The 23,015-nt window shown below is 44.7% G+C and overlaps 1 protein-coding gene across 2 annotated transcripts in view; it reads right to left on the bottom strand.

Moving 5' to 3' along the window:
- Positions 1-1,084: 1,084 nt before the first annotated feature.
- ASB13 (ankyrin repeat and SOCS box containing 13) overlaps positions 1,085-23,015 on the bottom strand; it is a 52,686-nt gene continuing 30,755 nt past the window's right edge. Inside the window, exons 2-6 of one of the 2 annotated variants that reach the window (XM_049882062.1) lie at positions 18,824-19,011; positions 17,710-17,860; positions 14,849-14,983; positions 9,203-9,394; positions 1,085-8,552 (exon numbers count right to left, since the gene is read on the bottom strand). In XM_049882062.1, coding sequence (XP_049738019.1) covers positions 8,425-8,552; positions 9,203-9,394; positions 14,849-14,983; positions 17,710-17,860; positions 18,824-19,011 — 794 coding nt within the window. In that variant the 3' untranslated portion in view covers positions 1,085-8,424. The remainder of the gene's footprint in view (positions 8,553-9,202; positions 9,395-14,848; positions 14,984-17,709; positions 17,861-18,823; positions 19,012-23,015) is intronic. The other variant, XM_049882063.1, reaches the window with a different exon arrangement.

Below are 23,015 nucleotides of genomic sequence, written 5' to 3'. Positions count from 1 at the left end.
TGGCAGTTCGAATCCACCAGGTGCTCATTGGAAACTCTATGGGGCAGTTCTACTCTGTCCTATAGGGTCACTATGAGGCAGAATTGACTTGATGGCAACAGGTTTGCTTTTGGTTTACGCCTATTCTAACTTCCCTGGGTGAGGCAAACAGTTTGCTCTTGACTACTAACCTAAAGGTTAGCGGTTAGAATTCACCTGGTAGTACCACAGAAGAAAGGCGTGACTATCTGCTTCCTTAAAGGTTACCCGGAATCCAGTGCCGTCGAGTCAATTCTGACTCATAGGGACCCTATAGGACAGAGTAGAACTGCCCCATAGAGTTTCCAAGGAGCGCCTGGCGGATTCAAACTGCCAACCGTTTTGTTAGCAGCCGTAGCACTTAACCACTACGCCACCAGGGTTTCCATAAAGGTTATAGCCAAGAAAACGCTGTAAGGCAGTCCTACTCTGTAACATGTGGGGTCACCTTGAGTCTGAATCTACTTGACAGTAATGGGCTTGGTTTTTGTTTGGTATGCCTATTCTGCAACACATAGATTCCTTCAGGTTGACAGGCAAAATCCCCACTCTCTGAATGGCCCAGTTTTGCCCTTTATGATAAAAGTCTCTTTTAGGTCTTTGGAAACATAAGCATAAGAAGGGATTACAGTAAACCCTATTACAAATATGTAAAAATTCCATGGGATTAAACCTCATCATTTTGTTTCTATACTTGAGAGAAAAGGCATGCTGCGATAGAGAACTGCATCGAGTCTTTTGTATCTTTACATTCACTCCAGAAAAGTGCTGCCAATATTTGAGCCCTTTTAAAGCTTTGCAAACTACAAAGCACCATGAATATAAAAATGAAGTGGTTTTTACTTAATGTTATGATATTGCCTTCATTAGCTCAAGACCAAACAAGGTCAAAGGTTATCTCCTCCCTTCTCTCTCTACCCCTATACTCTTCTGTGGCGTTTCCCCAGCATGCCTACAGAGTTAGTTGTTCTCCTGTTTAGGGCTCATGCCCCAAATCTGCTACTTTACCAGATGTGGTATTTTTCCTGTGTCTGCTCCCTGAGGGAGAGGGTCTGAAATCCTTCAAAGCCAAGATTAGTTATATTTTATTGTGTTGTCTGAGAAGGCTTGCACGGCAGTTTAGGTTGCCATTCAACAATTTCTGCACAACTTGCTCAGTGACATTGGTTACATTCTTTGCAATGCATGAACATTACCATCTGGTTGTTCCATTTTCATTAATCTAGTCTCCCTGCCCCTTTACATTCTCTTTTTTGTTTTAAAGTAGTTGTTGACCGTTTGGTCTCATATAGGTAATTTTTTAAAGGAGCACAGTGCTTACGGGTGATACTATTTTTTGAGCCAACTTGTTATTGAGCTGTAAGATGAACTCTCGGGTTAGTTTCAGTTTAGGGCATAAAGAGTGTTTCAGGGTATTAGTATCAGGGAGTCCTCCATTCTCAACCAGTCCAGTAGATCTGGTCCAAGATTTCTTTTTACGGTATTTGTTTTATTTTTTGAGTTTTTTGTTTTGGTATCCTTGGTTCCCAGCAAGGAAAACTTAAAACAGAATAACCGGTTTAAAAAGCAAGAAAGAAGGAAGGAAGGAAGGGTGGGTGGATGGGTGGGAGGAGTGAGTGCCCTGCTTCTGGTCTCATCTCAGTCCTCTGCCTTTTAACACAGCAGAAGGAGCTTCCAAATTCAGGTTAACTGTAAGAAGCAGTGGGAGTTTTCTTTGTTGATCACCCAGAATGCATATCCTGGCTCAGAGTTCAGTGACAAATTCTCCCCTAGCTCTGAAGTCTGTGGTTCACCAAAACCGCACACCTGGAAATCAGGGACAGATTATCCAATAGGCAAGGCAAGTATGGTGCTCACCTTGCTTGGATCATTTATAGTGAACAGTTTCACATTTTTTCACCACATCAAAGATTCTGCTTCTAGATATGCCTCTCTCCCAGCCCCATAGCAGCTTCCTACAGAATGGAAGCCTGTTTTCAAATTTATAATCCCTGATAGAGATGGGGACAGATGTCCCAGTGAGCAAGGTAAGCAGGGCATACTTGTGCTTATGTGGCGAAAAACATGTGAAACTGTTCACTACGGATTAGTAAGTAAGCCCATGGTTACCCTGCTTACTGAGTAACCTGCCTCTGCTAGAGACCATCTGCTGGAAAGTGAAATTTTATATAAATAAATGTGTGTGTGTGTGTAGGAGAGAGAAACACCCTTCGTGAATGTTTTCTCTCTTTATTCACAGTTTAGAGACACTGGGTTTTTAGAGGCACCCTGTTTAGATTGGACCAATTTAAGACACATTCTCATCCAAACCAATGAAGATCACAAGACTTCCAAGCCAATATTAACAACTTGGGCCCAGCTATCAATGAACCATGTGGTACCAACGTTGAGAAATGAGAAAAAGCAACGATTCCAGGGTTTGGAAATATTTTCTAGGCCGTTACAGGGAGAAAAGCTGATGCTGCGGTGCTGCCCTGAGGGAGGGAAAGCAGCCCTCAGCCTTTAGGAGACTCCCGCCTGACAGCTGTAGGGCACACACAGCTGCTCACAGTATGAGCTGGCTGTTGAGCAGCTTTGTGTTTGGAGCCAGTTTCATGCTAATTTTCACAAATACAGGAACTCAATTGCTTAAAAGGGTGCTGCTCTCTGGAAAGAATGACAATAGTTCTAAATAACCCAGTGGAGGAAATCAAAGAAGCAAATATTCTTTTTGTCCCAGACAACTTCAGAGCTCTCTGCAGACTCATCTAGAAGTGCCCATGGGACTTCCTATGTGGTATTTCTGTGCAAGTGTGAGTAACAAAGGAGGGAAGAAATGAGACTCTGCTTCCTTCCCCGGAGACCATAGGGAATTGCTGGACCAAGCAGGAGAGCACAGCTGCAGCTGGGATCCCGTGAGGCCCACTTCCTCTTCTCCAGGTCGCCCCACGCCTTCACCTGCAGGGGGCAGGCGGCGCCCAGGAACGGGGTGGCCCTGAGGCTCGCCCAGCGCAGGCCGGGGGGACCATTTGTACAGCTGTGTCTGGTTCCTGCGGAATGGTTCCCCAACTCAGAGGAATTGCCTTTGAGCTCTCCACAAGGTACCGTTTGAAGCTGAGGACTTTGCCCAAAGCCACATCTAGAAGCTCCAAAATCATCCAGGGAAGTGTGTCCCTCACTGACCGGTTAAAGAGATTCCATCTGACATTCTCCTTCAGATGAGAAAGGGTAGGCTCTGTGAGCCCAACAGCACAATCTAGGGCTTTTAAAAAACAAAACCCATTGCCGTGGAGTCGATTCAGACTCATAGCGACTCTGTAGGACAGAGCAGAATTGTCCCACAGGGTTTCCAAGAAGCGCCTGGTGGATCTGAACTGCCGACCTTTTGGTTAGCAGCCCAATTCTTAAGCACTATGCCACCAGGTTTCCAGGACTTTTCAAGGGCAGTATTAAAAAAAAAAAAAGTGTCAACACTTGTGAAAACAAGGTCTTATAATCAAAAGCACAATCTTATCATCAATAGAAATCTGACAGGTCAAGTATATCACTCACAGCTACATATATTTTTAAACAGAATACAGTTTGTAACAGTCACATAAATAACTCTTCCTTTTTTTTTTAATAGATATTTTTGCCCTTGCCTGGTCCTTTGTGCATTAAATGTTTATTACGGGAAAAAAAAAATACTGAAGCATATGGAAAGTAATACCCATGTGCCTACTTGCCTATTTGCCATAGACTCGAACATACCAATGATCATGAAGGTGGCACAGGACCAGGCCTGATTTGCTATACATAAGGTTACCATGAGTTGGAGTCGACTCTAAAACCACCACCATCAATTTGCCATCCAACAAAAACAAATAGTAGCATTCTATCGTTTTTGCTTCATATCTTTTTTAAAGAAATATTATGGAGTCGAAGTTCCCTTTGTTCCCCATCCCCAAGTCACATTTCCATTCCTCACTCCCTAGATGTAACCACAGCCATGACATTGCTATGTGATTTCTGTGATTTTAAGCATCCATTACATATATAGCGGGATGATTAATCTTGTGTCAGCTTGGCTAGTCTACAGCACCCAGTTACTTGGTCAAATGCTACTCCAGAGGTTGCCGTGAAGGTATTTTGTTGTGATCTTAAGGAGATTACCCTTGATAATGTGGGTGAGCCTGATCCATCAGTGGAAGGCCCCAAGAGCAAAAACTGAGGTTTCTAATGGAGAGAATTTAGCCTTAAGGCTGTAACATAAATATGCAGCTGGATTTTCCAGCCTGCCGGGTCTACAGATATTGGACTTGCCAGTCCCTGCAATCGTGTGAGCCAGCTCCTTAAAATTGATCTGTGTGTATCCTTTTGGTTCTGTTTCTCTGAAAAACCCCAATACGCATTAAAAAAAAAAAAACCTGTTGCTGTTGAGTCGATCCCAGTTCATAGCAACCCCATAGGACAGAGCAGAACTGCCCCATAGGGTTTCCAAGGAACACCTGGTAGATTCAAACTGCCAGCCTTTTGGTTAACAGTGTAGCACTTAACCACTACACCACCACAGTTTCCGACTAATACACACAGGTATCCATACTTATATAGTTCTGCAGTTTACACAAATGGATTCATACTGTACATAAATAAGGTTTGCTTTTTTCACCTACCATTACATTTTTGTGTTAAAACAAAATCTACTATCCATTTCACCTACCATCTATTTGTGTTAACACATGTAACTCTAATTCCTCTTAACTTTTATATAGTATAGGTAATTAGATGAATAACATTCCGTAATTTATCCTGATAGGGCCTTTTGCTATTGCAAATATTGCTGTACTTAACATCCTCATACACATCTCCTTGGGTTGTCTGAGGGTTTCTCTAGGGCTCAGTATTTATAAAAGTAGAATTACTGAGGACAGGGAGTATGCACACATTCAACTAACCAAAAAAGAAAAAAATTTCCATCAATTCTGACTTATAATAACCCTATAGGACGTAATAGAACTGCCCCATGGGGTTTCCAAGCCTGTAAATATTTACGGAAGCAGCCTGCCACATCTTTCTCTCACGGAGCAATTAGTTAGAACCACTGACCTTCGCCTGGCAGCTGAGTGCTTAACCACTGCACCACCAGTTTCCTTCAACCGTACTGTTATGTGCCATCGAGTCAGTTCTGACTCCTAGTGACCCTATGCACAACAGAATGAAGCACTGCTCGGTCCTGCGCCATGCTCACAACTGTTGCTGTGCTTGAGCCCATCATTGCACCAGATGAGGGTCTTCCTCTTTTTGCTGACCCTCTATTTTACCAAGCATGATGTCTTTCTCCAGGGACTGATCCCTCCTGAGAACACGTCCAAACTATATGAGACGTAATCTTGCTATCCTTGCTTCTAAGGAGCATTCTGGTTGACTTGTTCATTCTTTTGGCAGTCTATGGCATATTCAATATTCTTCACCAACACAATTCAATACAAAGCTGTCAAATTGCACTAGATATCATAAAATAGCTCTCCAAAGTAGATGTATTAATTTTTTATCCCTCAGAAGTGGTCTGTGAGTTCCCATTTGCCCATATGGTCCATCAACATCAGGAAACTCTCATTATTTTTCAACATGATGGTAAATAATGGTGCCACATCATTGAATTAAATATTCATTAATTTGCATTTCCCTGATCACTACTGAGCATCCTTTCCAGTTATTATTGGATATTTAAGGTTTCCTCTTTTTATATTTTCTGTTCATATTCTTCACCTGTTTTTTTCTATTGGGTTGTTAAGCTCTAGCTTACTGACTTATAAGAGATCTTTATATACTTTGATTACCAATAATGTTATACAGTTGCAAATGTCACCTTCAAATTTGTCAACTGTACATTAAGTTTTAAAATGTAAACTGAGAAGTCTTCTGTATGTATTATTCCTAAAATAGGTGGTACTATCCCAAACTCAGACCAGAATAGCTTATACAGCTATAAAATCTATAAACATCAACACCATAGTACAATCCTAAGTGTACAACTTACACGTGCACAGCACTTTTGACTTTTCAAAGTATCTTTCAATCACCTAATTTCAGCCTCACAAAAAAGCTTATAAAGCCAGTGGGACCTCATTTCCTTACTTGTAAAACAAAGAGATTGGTTCCGTGGATGATCATCAAATCCTTTTAATGCCCAAAGTCTGACCTGTTATCCGTTTTGCAGCTGGGAAAATAAAGGCCCAGAAGAGTGGACAAACTTGTCTCTAGTCACACCATGACCTCAGAGTAGAGGAGGCCTGAACTCCAGTCATCTGTTTGGGCAGGGTCTCTTCCCCCTTGAAAGTCCACATGAGGGCTGCCCTGAAATCAGCACCAGGAGAAGAGGCAGGTAGGTATGATTCCTGGACAGGGGTGACCTTCTAACACCCCTCTCCACTCACATGGGATGAAGCCCATGCCAGTGCTTCTGCTCCCAACAAGAACAGGTCACATGAACACAGGATGAACTTTATTCAACAACTATTACTGAGCAACAAGAGGGTGAGACCTGATTCTGTGCTAGGTGCTGTATTGTGTAGAGATGTTATCAGATTTAATTGCTAGAGGCAAGTTTCTGTTACAAAGATGAAAGGGGTAGAACCCAAAGCTGTTTTTACTATTGCATCCAGAAACATCCATTTACCCAGGACGTGTATTTAAGACTGTACCCAAATTCTCAGGATAAGATGAAGCACCACTGTACGAGTGGCTGAAGCACTGGAGATGGAAAATACCCATGGCAGCCAGCATGAGATTTCCCACCAGACCTGTGACCCCATGTAATCCTGCAGAGAGATGCCTCTGGTGGTGCAGTGCAGTTGGCATCAGCTTGGCCAACTTGATCGAAACCTATTCCACGCACTCTCTGGGGCTGGGAGGCCCAAGCAGATCCTGGGAGTATCTGTCCATCCTTCTGTTCCCGTTCCTGGGCACGCTGGCTTCAGGCATGACTCGCACTGGTGTACGCAAGTGGTGTCTTCTCGGTTTCCTCAGAAACCAAATATACCTGAACTAATTACGCAAATTTCTCTAACTTAACTCCTACTTAAAATAAAATAAAGATACAGAACCTTAGGTAGGTAAATGCAGTCTGAATATACTACCTACTATTTCCCCTCATGGTTTATGATACAGAATCAGGGTTATCGTTATTACTATAGGAACGAATTGTGAAACAAACATTTTGTTTTCCTGCCTTGGATCACGAGTCTTGATTCCTATCTAGTTCAAGCACTGAACGCACTGCCTTAAGCATAACAGATGTTTCGTAAATATCTGCAAACTGGATGAATAAATGGTTGATGGAACCCACTTCGTTCTGGCGACTTCTACTACCTTTTAGAGCTTCAAGAAATTAACAAAATTTAGGGTGGGAGAAGAATTCATTTCGCAACCATAGAAATGGGTGGGAAATAATCCTTAGAGAGTTTCCTAACAGTTCTTTACATTGCAAAGGGCTTAATAACTACCCATGAGAAGATAAGCTAACATGGCTTCACATTATCTTTTGTTTTAAAGACTCATTAACAATACCTTAGTGTGCATCCTACATATACTGTAAAATTTTTTTATCCTATATAACTTTTTACAAGAGCTGAGACTTCAAACTGAAGGAAAACTTCCTCAGAGACACTGTGCTACCTGTGGGGAACAAAAAGCCTGAGCTTTCCCCCACTAAGACCAGTAAGAAGCTCCCTGAGTGATGGGTCTACCTCAGCACAGGTGGGCCTTAGAAAGTGCCAATTGCTGCTCCAGAAAATAAGGGTCCAGGCAGAAAAATGTCAACAAAGCAGTCACCCCTGGCCCCTGGTCAGGCCAGGACCCAACCTCCCATTCAGCCCAGCTTTGGATCACAGCCCCTGCTGTGAACACATTGGGCCTGAGCCCTGCCCTGCAGGCATGGCCACACCTGTGCTGACTCGTGAGATGAAGGCCAGGTACCCGATTCCTCCCAGGCATATGAAAATCAACAGCAGCACCCTGAATCCCCAGGCTTGCCTGGCCTTCCCCTTTGCTTCGAGAACAATCCACCTTTGTCCTAAGCCCTTGAGGAAAGAGAACAATCCACCTTTGTCCTAAGCCCTTGAAGAAAGTTGGTAAAAAGAGGAAAACGGGTCACTGTGACCATGCTGGAGTTAAAGCACAAGTTCCGGGGGAGAACCAGCACAGGGTCACACCCACAACGGAAGTGGAAGCAGGACCTTTCTTAGTGCCTTGGAAATACCTCCAGGATTCTGGAGAAAAGACAAAACAGGAGGGCCAAAACGGACTCAAGGGACCTTTGTTCTCTCTGTATCTATGACATCATTTCAGACAAACAAGTCAGAATCCTCTTCTGTCCCACGCTGGGCACAGCTGGGCAGCAGTGCAGGGTAAATCACCAGTCTGTTCCTGGTCTCCTGTACTCGAAGCTCAGTTGTAGGAAAGGTAATCAATGAGCCGGGGTGGGATATTTAACTTAGCGACTTTCTCTAGTCCTCTGACGCCAGTGGCCTTCCTCAAGCTCACTCTGCAAAGCTGTGACAGGGTCAGAGGTGTCTCTGAAGGAAAAAAAAAAAGAGAGAACAAGGAAGTATGTAAAGACAGTTTAAGGAAATGGCATAATATCCCTACCACAATATATTCTAAGGGGGAAGTGGAAAAGCCTCCCTTTCTCTTGGAGATGGATATGTCCTGTATGCCTTATCTGGAAGGTTACCAGAAAGGACACTCAGGGATCTGAGGAAGGAGGATCAGGAAGTAGAATCTGGTTGAAGTCCACTGGGATTTTATTTTATTTGGAGCCATAGTGTTATAATTTGGCACACAGATTTGTCAGCAAAGAACTAATCTGTGGCAAGTAGGCTCATTTGTAAAACTTGCAGACACCTGAGGCACTGGTGGAAGGTTTAGCGCCTGGGCAGGTGCTAGTTCCTGCCACTGCCAGCCACAGGCTCTACCTTATTAGTGAATGCTGCAATTACAAGGGAACCTTGTCGGAGCAGATGCAGCAGCACAAACAGCTCCAGCAGACACAGTACTCAAAATGCATCTCAGAGGCGATGGGTCAGGACCCTGGAATTACAGGCAGAGCCCCCAGCTGGAACTCAAGGAGGGATAGCAAACAAGCGGCAAAAGATGAAAGATGGCCCAGGGATCCCTGGTAGCCCCTACCGGGCAGAAATACTTTCAGAGAAAAGCCTGGCCTCACTTTCATAGTACTCAAAGCACTTGGCTGGGGCGCTGCTGCTCCATGTGTAGTCAGAAGGCTTCTTCCCTCGGTTGTCTCTGGCGTAGATGTTCCCTCCAAATTCAATGAGCATCTCAATGAGGTCCACGTTCTTCACCTTGGCTGCGTGATGAAGGGCTGTCTCGTGAAGTTTTGCTGCATTCACATTGGCCCCTGGAGGTCCAGAGGGGGGAACAAATACCACCAAAGGGAGAACTTTAAGCCAAGAGAAAAGCTGACACACTTTTGCTCTCAGCACAATTTACAGAAGCCATCCCCATCCATAAGACAAAATCAGACTCTACTGCAGCTTTCTCCAAACCTGAAAGCAGGAGTTACTTTTTTCATATAGGAAGCAGGCTGGAACTAGATGGGACTGCCTTGTTTTTCTGCAACTCTATGGTGTCCCCCACCTTTGACAGGGTGCAGTCTTACCACTTTTCTTTTTCCCCTTTTTAAAGGAAAATATTTGAGTTTTCCGTCATACACAGATTCTAGCTTTCACAGGTTTTACTGTAGTTCTTAAAAGAGTATAATGCTCAAGGCAGACACGAAAATAAAGACTGATAAAAAATATGTTGAAAAATGTCCTTTTAGGGCACAGCCATCACCAATTCTGTTCAACGAGATCTCCTCGAGCCTCAGAATTTCTTTTGAAGAAAATACCAATGCTTCAAAGCCCACTCCTGAAGCCAAGCAAATATCCTATTATCGGTAAAGTAATCCTCCAAATTAATAAGACTTAAACCACAATCACAAAATATTATCAAAAGCGAGGTCAAAAAAATCAGATTAGCAGCATGCCCTCACTTAGTAATAAATTTAGAGAGTTCGGTCCTGTTTGCTATAATTACTCAATACAGGAGGCCTTGGGGAGAGTGATTCTTTCAAAGGGGTGGCCTTCCCAAGGTACAAAGTGGGATTTTTTCAAAATAAGTTCTTGGCATCATTTGATCAGGTGTTAAAGAAGGGATGATGAATAAGAAGGGAAGCAGAATCGTCTGCAGCAGTTAGCAACAACAGACCAGATGTACACACAGCCACACAGATGGATCCTGAAAATACAGCGCTGAGTGACAAAATAAAAAATACAGTAAGATACCTAACACGATACCATTCACGTCAATTAAAAGTATATGTCTCAAATGACAACATGCATCTTACAAAAACACAGAGATAAAAGGATGTAAATTAACACAACAGAATGGTCAGAGGGCAGGGTGGTGGAAAAAAGGATAGAAGAAAGAAGGGAGGGAGGGAAGAGTGGCTTTGTGTGGACCAATGATGATAATGGGCTTTGAACTAAGGAATATGAAGTGTGTGTATGTGAGAGAGAGACACAGAGACAGAGAAGCCAGAAAAACAACTAGTGCCACCTGGGCATAAAAAAAATTCTCAACTTTATGCTTCAGAGAAATGGGGTCACAATGTGCTCGTTACCAAAAACCTGGTTTCAAAGCAAAACAGGATTAAAGTGGATGCAGGTAAAAACCCAAAGAAGGGGCTGTCACATGTACCTCTGTACCCCAAAAACACATAGAACATAAGCAAGCACAAATAGCTCAATATACGCCTGTTGAAACAATAATTGAAAAAAATGTGACAAGGACAGTGCTGAAAAAGTAAAAGCCTAACAATCTTCAATTAGCTACCTCTGAATGCTTCTAGCAGAGTTAAATATTTACTGTTAGTGATCAGATTATAAATTAAATCACATAATAACTGGGCTTTCACCTTGCCCAGCCCTCCTCGCTTGCAAAGTTAATCTACAGCTCAGCGACTTGGACCCACTGCCTGCAAAATGAACTACGGTCTTTGTGTACACCACTGTAAGGTACCACGTGGCTGCACCACAGCTCACTTCTCAGGCAGGGCCCCTGCCTGCTTGAAATAACATGCAAAATAGCCCGCATGCATGTTTTCTAGGGATATGGTCATAGCTTTCCTTTGATTTTCCAAAGGTATGCAGTACCCACCTCTAAAAGAATCTATTCGTGAGTACATAGGGATATGTTTTCATCTTCTCCCTATATTTCTGAATATTTGAAATTTTCCATAATTAGAAAATAGTTTTCTTTAAAAAAAAAAAAATCCATTTGATCTGACAAGGGATGTTAAATGAGCCCATCCAGTAAGATTAGACTATCAGTCAAGGATTAAGTTTTATTTTGAAAAGGTGCTAACAATGTGATGGTATCAGCAAGCATCAAGTACTAACACTACCAATCACATCAATCAGACTTCCTCAAGAGAATTCTACTCACCCATCACTTCATTCCCCAGATGTATGGAAATTCCCTTTGAAATCTACCTGGTATCCTGATAAAGGCTACGTAGACATTATGGTTGCCTTTTCACTTCCCTTCCAACGGCCCTCACTGTACTCCTGGCCTTGCAATTTGGAACAGGATGTTGGGATAGGGGTGAGTAGGACTGACTGACCTCCAGCTCCAGGTATGGGCCCTGACTGGTCTAATCCCTCTCCCCTACCATAGTAATTGGTTCAAATAATCCAGGTGCAAGTTCATCAGAACCTGGCAATGTTCCGGCCAAAGGGAGTGGTTTAGGTTTGGACATGGGACCCAATTTGCCCAATGAGACATGAGGGGAGGTATGCCAGAGACATCTGGGAAAGGGAATTTTTCACTCTTCTGAAAAAGTAACCAGAAGCCTTGCTCTCCTTCTAGAAACTGATTTGGATTTTAAGCTTCAATCTGCTGCAGCCATTTTGCCACTACAGGCAGTCCCCAGGTTACAAACAAGATCCATTCCTATATGTGACTTTAAATCGAATTTGTAGGTAAGTTGGACCAGGTGCATAAGATTCTTATTTAGCCTTGCTTACCCTTAGTGTAAGAAAAGCATTTCCACTCCAGATATACTAAATCAGAATCTAAAGTTTAACAAGATCCCCAGGTGATTCTTATGTATAATAAATTTTGAGAACCACTGCTCTACTAGTGGTTTTCAGAATTGGTCCCTAACCAGCAGCATTAGCATCACCTGAAGACTTGTTAGAAATGCAAAATCTCAGCAGGGATTCAAACCAAAGCCCTGAAGAAAAGGCTCCAAGCCTGTTCAGTGATTTAAAAGCTGCACATGCAGCAAGTGAAGGTTATTATAATGAAAAACTTGTTGTGAGTAGGAGTTCAAACATTTTCAAGTGAGGGCAAATTTACATAACATTAACAGGCAAGTATAAGTTGTCTATAAATCAGATGTTCCTAATTCGGGGACTTACTATGTTTTACTATGTTAGGGAAGCCAGGCTTGGGATGAAGCTAATGCTGTGGAAAGCAGAACAGCAAAATTCATGAAGGGAAGTCGGAGCACAGCTTGATCAAGGCAAAGCTATAGAAGCTTCCTATATACATCCAAACATCTTGAGGGACTGAGTTATTGGGGCTGAGGGCTGGAGACCATGTTCTCAGGAGACAAATGGCATAACATACTTCATAAAATGTTTTACATTCTATTTTGGTAAGTAGCATCTGGGGTCTTAAAAACTTGCAAGTGGACATCTAAAATACATCTATTGGTCACACTACCTTTGAAGCAAAGGAAAACGAAGAAAACCAAAGACACAAGGAATATATTAGTCCAAAGACTAATGAATCACAGGAACCACAACCTCTATCAGTCTCAGCCCAGAACTAGATGGTGCCCAGCTACCACCACCAACTGCTCTGACAGGGAACATAAAAGAGGGTTCCAGACAGAGCAGGAGAAAAATGTGGAACAACAGTCAAATTCAGAAAAAAAGACAAGACTTACTGGTCTGACAGCAACTGGAAGAATCCCTAAGACTTTGACCCCAAGACACCCTGCTAACTCAGAAGTGAAGCCATGCCCGAAGTCCATCTTTCAACCAAAGATTAGACAGGCCTATAAAACCATTACCCATGGGAAGAACATGCTTCTTAGTTCCATCAAGTATACCAGACCAAATGGGCAACACCTGCCCAAATGCAAAGATGAGAAGGCAGGAAAGGACAGAAAAACTGGACAAATGGACATGGATAAATCGGGGTAGAAAGGAAACAGGGAAGAGTACTGACACATTGCAGGGACTGCAACCAATGTCACAAAACAATCTGTGTATAAATTTTTGAATGAGAAACTAATTTGTGCTGTAAACTTTCACCTAAAACACAATTAAAAAAAAAAAGGAACAGCAAAATTTAAAGAAACTGAGATCCTGATAACATTGTTGAACCAATGAATGAAACTAATCTTTAAACCTCCTTCAGATTATCTAAACCAAGAAATCCCCTTTATTGTTTACCCAGCTTGAATCTGGTTTCCTATTACTTACAAAAGAAGCTCTGATGGCACAGTGGTTGAGTACTCGGTTGCTAATCAAAAGGTGGGCAGTTCAAACCCACTAGCTTCTCTGTGGGAGAAAGACGTGGCAGTCTGCTTCTGTAAAGATTACAGCCTTGGAAACCATACGGGGCAGGCAGTTTTACTCTGTCCTAGAGGGTTGCTATGAGTTGGAATCAACTCGAGGGCAACAGGTCGGGTTGTTACTTACAAAGGAGTAATAACTGATACAAAGTTCAAACTAATGCATAAAGGTTGCTGGGTTAAAAACACAAATGTGAGCCTTTCCTCTATAAAGCGACACAAAAAAAGGAACTAAAGAAAAAATGCAATTAAGTATACACCAAAATCTACAGAGGGTTGTCGTATTACAACATGTTTTATTTTAAAAACTCAACAATAATGACATTGCTCTATGTTGGGAGAAACAGGATACAACCATCAGACAGGTAACCTGGCTTATGATTGCTTCTAATCTACATATTTTACCATCGTATGAAAAATAAAGAAAATATTCCAATAGATAACCATACACAAAATGAATGTTTTTCACTAAAAAGACTTAAAAGTGGCACATAAAAGTGAATAAGACTCACTAATAGAAAACTACATATAACTTAACTTCCAGTGACCATCATCTGAAGAGAATTCATAATCTTTCTATTTCTTAACAATTCTGTTCTTTATCCTAAATTGTTTTATTCTAAATCGTACCCAGAATGAATGAAATGACTAAACTAAAATTTCCCTCAACAAAATATTTAAGTTGGATTCACAATCAAAGCACCTTGCCAATATCCACCCTGGTCACATTGTGAAACTTCTGTTGTAGACAGGTCCTGCACCTAGTCTTCGGTTGGTTGGCTTTTTGTTGTTGTTACCCTCAAAGAAACTGAGCCCCATGATAACATTGGGAACCTCTCTATCCTGAGCCTTTTTAAGAATACCTTTCCATTACTTGGATTCCAAATGCCTCGGCTCTGGTCACTCCATTTCATGTTAGAGTCCCATCTCTTTCTGATTTAGACAGTAACCTTCTTAGACAGGTATTGTGGATGGTTCCCTGTGACATTTAATAATAATTAGTAGCATTTTTTCAGCATCTACTATGCACAAGGTAGTGTGTGGAAATGTTATCGCTAATCCTCCCAACACCCCTACAAAATAGGTTTAAATTTTTCTATTTTACAGATACAGAAACTGAGGTGTTGGGCGGCCAGTAGAAGAGCCGGTTCAAACCCTGCTCTATCTGACTGCCCTGCCCAACTTTCTGCTGATACACAGTGCAGGTAAACACCAACATACCTGCGTTGAGCAACACCTTAACACAGTCCAGATGCTCCCTTGCACAGGCAACATGCAGAGGAGTCCCAAAGTGGCAATCATGCGCTTCAAGGTTGGCCCCAACATCAATAAGAAGCCTCACACATTCAGAACTTCCTTAAAATAAATGGAAAAGAATCAATATAGATACACATGTAAAGTAATAAACACAACAGACATGGTAGCTGGAAGAGGTAAACCCCATGCTTAGTTGCAGGGGTAGATAAGAAAAAATGGGAACTACAGGCCTACCTAAGGGTAGCCTACCACTTCCGTATGGCCCTGGGGAAGCAAGAAGAAGGTTCTTCTTTTATTTAGAGGAGTGAGATTGTTCACCGTCTCCACCTGGTAAACCCACTGTCATCAAGTCAGTTCTGACTCATAGCGACCCCCACAGGCCTTCTCTACGGAAGCAGACTGCCACATCTTTCTCCCGTGGAGTTGACAGTGGTTTCGAACTGCCAACCTTCTGTTTGGGAATACAACCTTGACTAGTGAGAGAAGGCTCTTCACTGTTTCCAGGGGTCTTCAGTGGGAAAGAAAGTGTTCACCACCTCCTAATCCACAAACTGCCTGGGGTGGCACCAAGCCTGGTGGTAAGGACATATAGCTACTGGTATCCTGAGTTTAAGACTTCCTGACGACTTACCCTTCTACTTTCTTATTAAGTTGATTCCTCTCTGGCCTCTCTAACAACCCCTTTTCTGCCTCTTTCCTGGGCTCCTCTTTCCTGTATCTGCAATGTGGATTTGGATCAATGTCAAGGCCTTGGTTCTCTGCTCTGCTCTCCATCTTTGGTATGTTCTGAGATGCCACCTTTCTCAAACTTAATTACCTCTTTGTTGTAGATAACAACCAAATTACCACCTGTAGCCCTGAAACCCAGGTCCACATCTATGACCATCTGCTGACCAATCTCATTTGGATGTCTTTAAGTGACAGCCTAAGGAGTTTGGATCCTGCCCTTTTGGGCAAAGGCTGCAAAACTGTGGCCTATGTTTTGATTGGTCGGCGTGGTGTGTGTTTGTCTTTGAATGCGCTTGGTGGGTGTGCACTCTTATGTGGCTCCACACAGGGTCAGTGTTCCCATCATCTCACACCCTGATTCACATATTAGGCCATCTTCCAACACCCACAGGCACTGGGTATTGCTTCACTACAAATTTGGTATCTTTTAAACTAGTCACATTCCCCGTTCCCCTTTCCCAGGGTCCCTACCACTAGCTAACCCATTTCAGCCAATAGCATCAGTTCCTGCTCCAATTTTTTGCTCCCTTCCCACTCCCTATCATACCAAATCCTATTGATTCTTCCCTCAATGCTTTTTAAGTGAATCTGTCCTATTTTGCCCATCACCATGCCACACACACAATACATCATTTCAGTCTTTTGATACACAAATGGTTGCTAAATTAGCCTTTCTAAAATTTTGTTTCCTGTCATTCAACATCTGTTCAAAAACCTTCGACAGCTGCCTGAAGCAATGCCCAGTGCCTGACAGTGTCAGAAGATGGCCTAACACATGAATGAGGGTGTGAGATGTTGGGAGCAGTGACACTGTATAGAGCCACATAGGAGTGCACGCCCCACCAAGTGCATTCAAAGACACACACCATGCCAGCCAATCAAAACATAGATCAGAGTTTCACAACCTTTGCTCAAAAGGGCAGAATCCAAACTCCTTAAAAATTTTCCACCAGCTGGTCTCACCCCAAATTTCCAGTCTTACCTGTTGTTGCTCCTACACTGGAGCACGTGATCTGGTGAGACTGGACAAGTAATTTTCCCAATGCTTAGAGCGGCCTTCTTCTTATGCTCCCACCATCTGCAATGTACCTGTTCTCCGAGGTCCAGTTCTAACCCCACCTGCTCTCTAAAGCCTTCAAGACTAGCTCCAACCCTCCTGACAGCACGCTGTCCCAGCTCTCCCTGGCCCAGCCCTCTGGCCCTAGTCATCCTGCACATGTTTGGGTCTCGCCTCCTATTATGAATTGGATTGTGTTGCCCAAAAATATGTGTTGGAATCCTAACCCCTATACCTGCAGATGTAATCCTATTTGAAGGCAGGGTTTTTGTTACATTAATTAGATCATACCCAAGCAGGGTTGGTTCTAAATCGAAATCACTCCTGAGTTGTACAAAGGGCAGGTTAGACACAGAGGCCCAAAACACTGGGCCAGACGGACACCACATGTGGATCGTTTGCATGCCAAACAACCTAGGAATGCCCAGAACTACTTACGAGGAAGGAACCCACACAGCCAAGACCCTGATTTGCACTTTCAGCCTCCAGAACTGTGTGAAAGTAATTTCTGTTCTTTAAAGCCACACACTTCTGATACTTCTGTTACAGCAGCAGTAGGAAACAAAGACACCGTCCAAATAGATGAGGCGCTTACAAGGGCAAAACTATAGCAAAGACAAGTGAGAGCCTACAGAGCTGACTGACCTCTGTTACTAACATTTGAAACGTACTAGGAGACTCAGGTAAGAAATAGAATCTACATTACAGAAACAACTGCCCACAGCTCTGGATGAAGACTGTACCTCAACTCAGAAAATCTTAAGATCTCCACAGCTGAGTGACCCAGAGCCAGAAAGAACTCTCCTTCTCTAGCACTGGCTTCCACCTGCTGTCTGTATTGCCTCCTTCCCAAACTCATTTCATCCCAGAAAGAAAAGTGAAACTTCTTAGGAGCAAAAAGAAAAGGGAGTCACGTGTGGTGCTGACTGTAAGAAATACAAGGGACAGCAGGCCCTGAAGTGGTACTGGGGATTGTTCTCTCAGGGAAGCAGCAGCCTGGGAGCACAGCGGGGCCAAGATGCCCCTCAGCCCGACTCACCACTCATGCAGGCCTCGTGCAGTGGGGATGCTGTGTACAGGGGTGGGTTGACCTTTGCCCCATAGGAGAGCAACAGCTTCACACACTCGATGCTGCCCGAGGCACAGGCATCGCAGAGAGGGGTGCTGCCGTCGATGTTGCGGGCATCCACCTCATGGGGAGAAAGAAACAAGTGTCAAACGGCAGGGCAAAAAAGCTGTGCAATTCACCTTCTCTTCATCCAGGTTCATCTCTACAAAGATACTTCTTAGAAGCACTGGCTTTCTGTTATGTGCTAAGGCACTGTGCTAGTCCAGGGAGTTCAAAAATAAAAACAAATAAGGATTGAGGCAGTCCCTGTGAGCCTCCTAAGTATAGAAGTGGTCCTGTTTGGGGATCTTTTCCCTCAAGAGCAGAATAAACTTCAGCCTCACTCTCTCCACTGCCTCAACACCTAAGGAGGTCGGAGTAGGAAAGGAGAACACTAGGTCGCAAGCTGGGAAAGACAGGGTGTAAAAGTGGGTTTTTAACTCAGGCCTCAGATAAAAGGAGTGCCTGAAACTGCTTAACATGCCTCTTCTAGTTTGGAAATTGTAGGGGAGGAAAAAGGCAACTCCCTAAACTGGCAAATTCTACTTAGAGTATGTTCATATTCAGCTTCTATTTGGTACATGATGAAACTTGTTTCAGTTCCTCATTGACTACCTTCATACCCAAACTGTTCAAAGCCTAAGCTGTCCACACTCTTCACTTTTTGCCCACCCCTTGAATTCTAAGTTCTGTGGCCACTATTTTGCTTCATCTGTCTTCCCTCTGACCACCAGTGACTTCCCAATAGCCAAATCCGTGAACGCTTCTCAGTCCTTATCTTCCTGGTCCCCAGTGGGCTGGACAGTGTCTACTGTTCCCTGTTCCCTTAGCTTCCACTATAGCCTATTCTGGTTTCCTCTACCTTTCCTTCTCAGTACCCTTCACTGCTTTCCTTTCTTTCCATGTATTTGTATATCACAGAATGCTAACCCAAACCCTTTCTTTTCCTCACTCTATGCAGTCTCCTGACTTTTCCCCACCCATTCCCATGGCTACAGCCAGCCTTGAGGTCGATGCTGAAGGAGATGTTGAAGGAGCCACTCACCCGGGCCCCGGCGGCAAGTAGCAGCTGCACGCACTGCGCCTGGCCCTGCAGACTGGCTGCGTGCAGGGGCGTGATGGAGTCCACTGTGACCTGGTTGACACAGGCGCCGCCCTCTATCAGCTGCTGCAGCTGTAGCGTCTCACCCCGCTGGGCTGCTTCATGCACAGGGGTCCGTTCCACCCAGAACCCTGGAAAGGAAAATGGTACTGCTGTTAACACCATGCCATTTCTATCCAGCACGAATGAATAGGTAAGACTCAGGGCACCTTTGCAATATCCAAGGCATTGTACATGATCATGTACTGCCTCAAACACTCCTACTTTAAAAGCCTTAGTCATCCCTACTGCTTGCAGAGTCCAAGCTCCTTGGCATGACATATGTAGGGTAATGCTACTCAGCTACATGCATCCTCTCTTAATGGAATCAGCTTTGCTCTTCCCCAAAGCATGCTGGGGATGAATTGGGGATGGACTCAGGCTAAGGTACAAGGCCAGGAGTGGCATGACTGGGCCAGTGACCAAGGCCGAGGAATGCCTTAGCGGCAAGAAGGAAAATATCTGGGCCTGGACATGAAGTCCCTGGGAATGCTGACTGCCAGAGGACGTGGGAGAAAACGATGAGCCTTGGTCCCAGTTGGAATGGTATATAAGCTTGGGTCCCTTGCTAGGTGGTTGCGGAGCGGATCCACTTCAGACAGCTGCCACTGGAGAGCAGCTTTTTGCCCGTGTCAGTTTCCCTGAACACATGAATCTGGAGAGGGCTATGTGTCAGTTCTCTGGATTATCTGCCTAGTCTTTCTTTGCTAGGGCTGTCCCCTGACAAGTCGCGTAGTCACCGTGCCTCACCGTGCCTTCCCAGATGCGTGGGGAAAAGCGGACTCTGCTGGGGGAAATCCCAGGATGGCCAGGGACGCATGCCCTGGGACCACTAGCCCAGGCTGTTGATGCCTGGAGACCTGTGTGTGAGTATGGGGATGCCCCCAAAACACCACAGGGATTGTTGCAGTTACTAGAGTCTTTACATGTTGAAAAAGAAAAGAAGGATGTTCATGTTTTGGTTGCGGGAGTTGCGTGGCCGCTGTCATGGGCATGGAGATATTCATGGGAGGCCCCAAAGCAAAAGCCAGATTGCCCTGCTGAGGTAGCTTGTGTGGGGTGGCTTCTACTGGCAGCACTGAGAGGGGCATCCGATACGGAGCCAGCCACTAGGGCCCTAGTTAGGCAGCTGGAAGCAGAGCTGCAACTGGACGATTTGCGGGCAGCATATTCCTCCTCCATTGAAACATTAGTGCCCTGTTTGCAGAAGAGGCATCTTCGGGGGAAATCCCGGGGTGGCCAGCGAACTCTATGTGGGGGGAGGCCTGGCCTGTATGCTTTTCTGTGGGAGAAATCCCAGGGTGGCCAGCTAGCTTAGTCGGTAGAACATGAGACCGGAGCTAGTTGGAGGGGATGAACAAGTCCCTGGGGCTGAGAACACCCTGTAACACCCAGTGCAAAGCAAGAGTTAAAACAGCAGGGAAAAAAGAAAAAAAAAAAAAGGAGTAAAAAGCCCTTCCAGATAGCTTCTGTTTAGCAACCTTGAAGAGACCTCAGAATTCCCTGATTGCTGCCCTGGCCAAGATAACTGAACAGCAACCTAGCCGCAGCTGCGATGGTAAGGGGAAAACTAAAAGAGGGGGGCCCAACTCCAGGTTACCAGGCAACTGGGCTGGACCCATGCTTGCACTTGGTGCGAGGGAGGCATGGCCCCACAAATGAGTGAGGTCTCTGCCAACGTTTCCCAGATCTTCCTTCAGAAATAATTAAGATTGAGGGTTAAGCCTAATTTCTCTGTCACCAGCAAGGAGCAAAGGCCTTGTGTTACAATTAAAGTCCAATGAGGTATACTTTGGGTCTGAGGTCACTATCACTGAGACACTTGCCCCAGCCTGACCATGGATAAGTTCCTTGGGGCTCCTACAAATCCTTATTGTATGTACTGACGATGTTGATGTATTAATGCACACCTTTGTAAACTTTTGCCTTCAAGTCCTGATGGGAATTGCAGCAGTTAGGGCCATTTTTAGAGGGGCACAAGGAAACTGTGACGTAGGCTATAGCTAATAGCCTGGTCATTCAATCTGGCCACTGATAACCCTCGGGCTGACATATAAAGCAAGCCCCTACAGAAACGAGACATCCGGAAAAAAAAATAACGAAATCAGTTCTGCTCCTGATAAGCTTTTGTTACTTGTGTGGCTAGTCATCAGAAAAGTCCCTAGGCTCAGAGTGGAAAACACCCAACGAGCAGACTGGTCTTACCAGCTGACTGCAGACGCTGAAGCACTGTCCACTCCAGAGCAAAGAGATGTGCAATCAACCAACCACCTTCTGGATTTAAGAGGGGACCGCCCTTGGAGATTCACACACGATCCTAGACTGGGCCTACACACATGGACTGCCACTGTCATCAGAAAATGCTGGATAGCACAGCAAAGCTAACCCACCTATGAGACCCTGGCCAAGGCTAAAACCTGTGCTGAGACAGATTCCCAAGCCAACAGGCCAGGGGTGTTCTCAGTAGGTAAATCATATCGAAGATTTTTATCCTATACAGAGGCTTCTACTGAATCTTAAACGAACTCCTCACACTCTTTATCACCCCAAGACACAAGGGCAGTTGAGCACTTCAATGGACAGATTTAAATGGCTGATGGGAGGGGACAAGACAACCCCAGCCTGAACCATGCATCTCAGACAAGCAGTCTGGGGTCTCAATGTGGCAGTTCCCTGCAAGGGCATTTCTTATTTGTGTCATATGTTTGATCAAACTGTCTATTCTGTAAAATGTGTTTCTTTGCTGTAGAATTGTTCCTGACAAAAGATCTGGATTCCACAAAGGCACTGACTGGAGCCCATGAGAGGAGGCCAAACTTATGGCTCCCCCACCGAAGGGTAAGAGTCTCCCTCACCCCTTGACTAGGGGTGTGGCCAAGGTGCACCACAGGTGCAGGAAGCCCTCCATTGAGTGACAGGGGACCGGAAGTCACACACTGAAATGATCATACACTGGACCCCCACTAACAAGCAACATGTTTTGGCTTTGGTGGACACTGGAGCAAAATGCACCCTGATGTATGGTAACCCAAACAGGTTTAAATGGCCACTAACAGCTATTGATGGGTACAGGGGTGGGGCCCGGGTGGGGCCGTCAGAGCATGCCAAATCAAACTAATGCTACAGATTGGTAGGCTACCCCCAAAGGCCTGCCAAGTATACATAGCCCTGATACCAGAATACATTCTGGGCAGAGATACATTGTTGGGGCTGGAGCTGCAGACCTCCGATGAGTTCCACCTGCAAGTGAGAGCCGTAAAAACTGTAGTACAAGGTAATGGTAAATGGTCCGCTGTGCAGTTGCACTCCCCAGCTCAGGTCATGGCAGTACCACCTCCCTTGCAAAAAAAAAAAGAAAAAAAAACGGAGACCAAGAAATCACTGAGGTCATGCGGGAGCTATACCCAGTGGGGATTCTGAGACCGGCCAAAAGCCCCTTCAATGCTCCTGGCTGGCCAATGCGCACGCCTGACGGCTCCTGGAGAATGACGGTAGACTACTGGGAATTGAATAAGGTGACTCCCCCGTTGTTTGCATCTGTACCCAACATCACGCAGATGATGGGGCAAATGGGGGAAGCACTGGGCACTTACCACTTGGCTAATGCTTTCTTTAGCATCCCTCTACACTCAGAAAGCCAGGACCAGTTTGCCTTCAGTTGGAAGGTGAGGCAGTGGACTTTTACCGTGCTCCCACAAGGGTACTGGCATAGCCCCACCATATGCCATGGCATGGTTGCTACTGACCTCAAGTGGTGGATTCCCCCTACTGAGGTGGCTGTACTCCACTATATTGATGATGTCATGCTGACCTTTGACTTGTTTGCTTCTTTACAGACTGCAGCTGGTGGGGCAGTCACGCACCTCCAGTCACTGGGATGGGTAATGAACAAGGGAGAAACGCAGGGGCCTGGTTTGTCGGTCAAGCACTTGGGTGTTATCTGGTTGGGTAAGCCGCAAGTGAGGCCTGAAGCGGTGATGGATAAAGTCCAAGCCTACCCATGCCCAGAAACTGTGAAGCAACTACAGGCAACTGTCGGGCTCCTGGGGTACTAGTACCTCTCCGCATCCCATTTAGTCCACACCCTATGGCCGCT

Source organism: Elephas maximus, chromosome 4 (assembly GCF_024166365.1).
Source record: "Elephas maximus indicus isolate mEleMax1 chromosome 4, mEleMax1 primary haplotype, whole genome shotgun sequence".
Classification (NCBI taxonomy): Eukaryota; Metazoa; Chordata; class Mammalia; order Proboscidea; family Elephantidae; genus Elephas; species Elephas maximus.
Note: the sequence above shows the minus strand (reverse complement) of the source record. Positions and strands in the feature narration are given on the sequence as shown.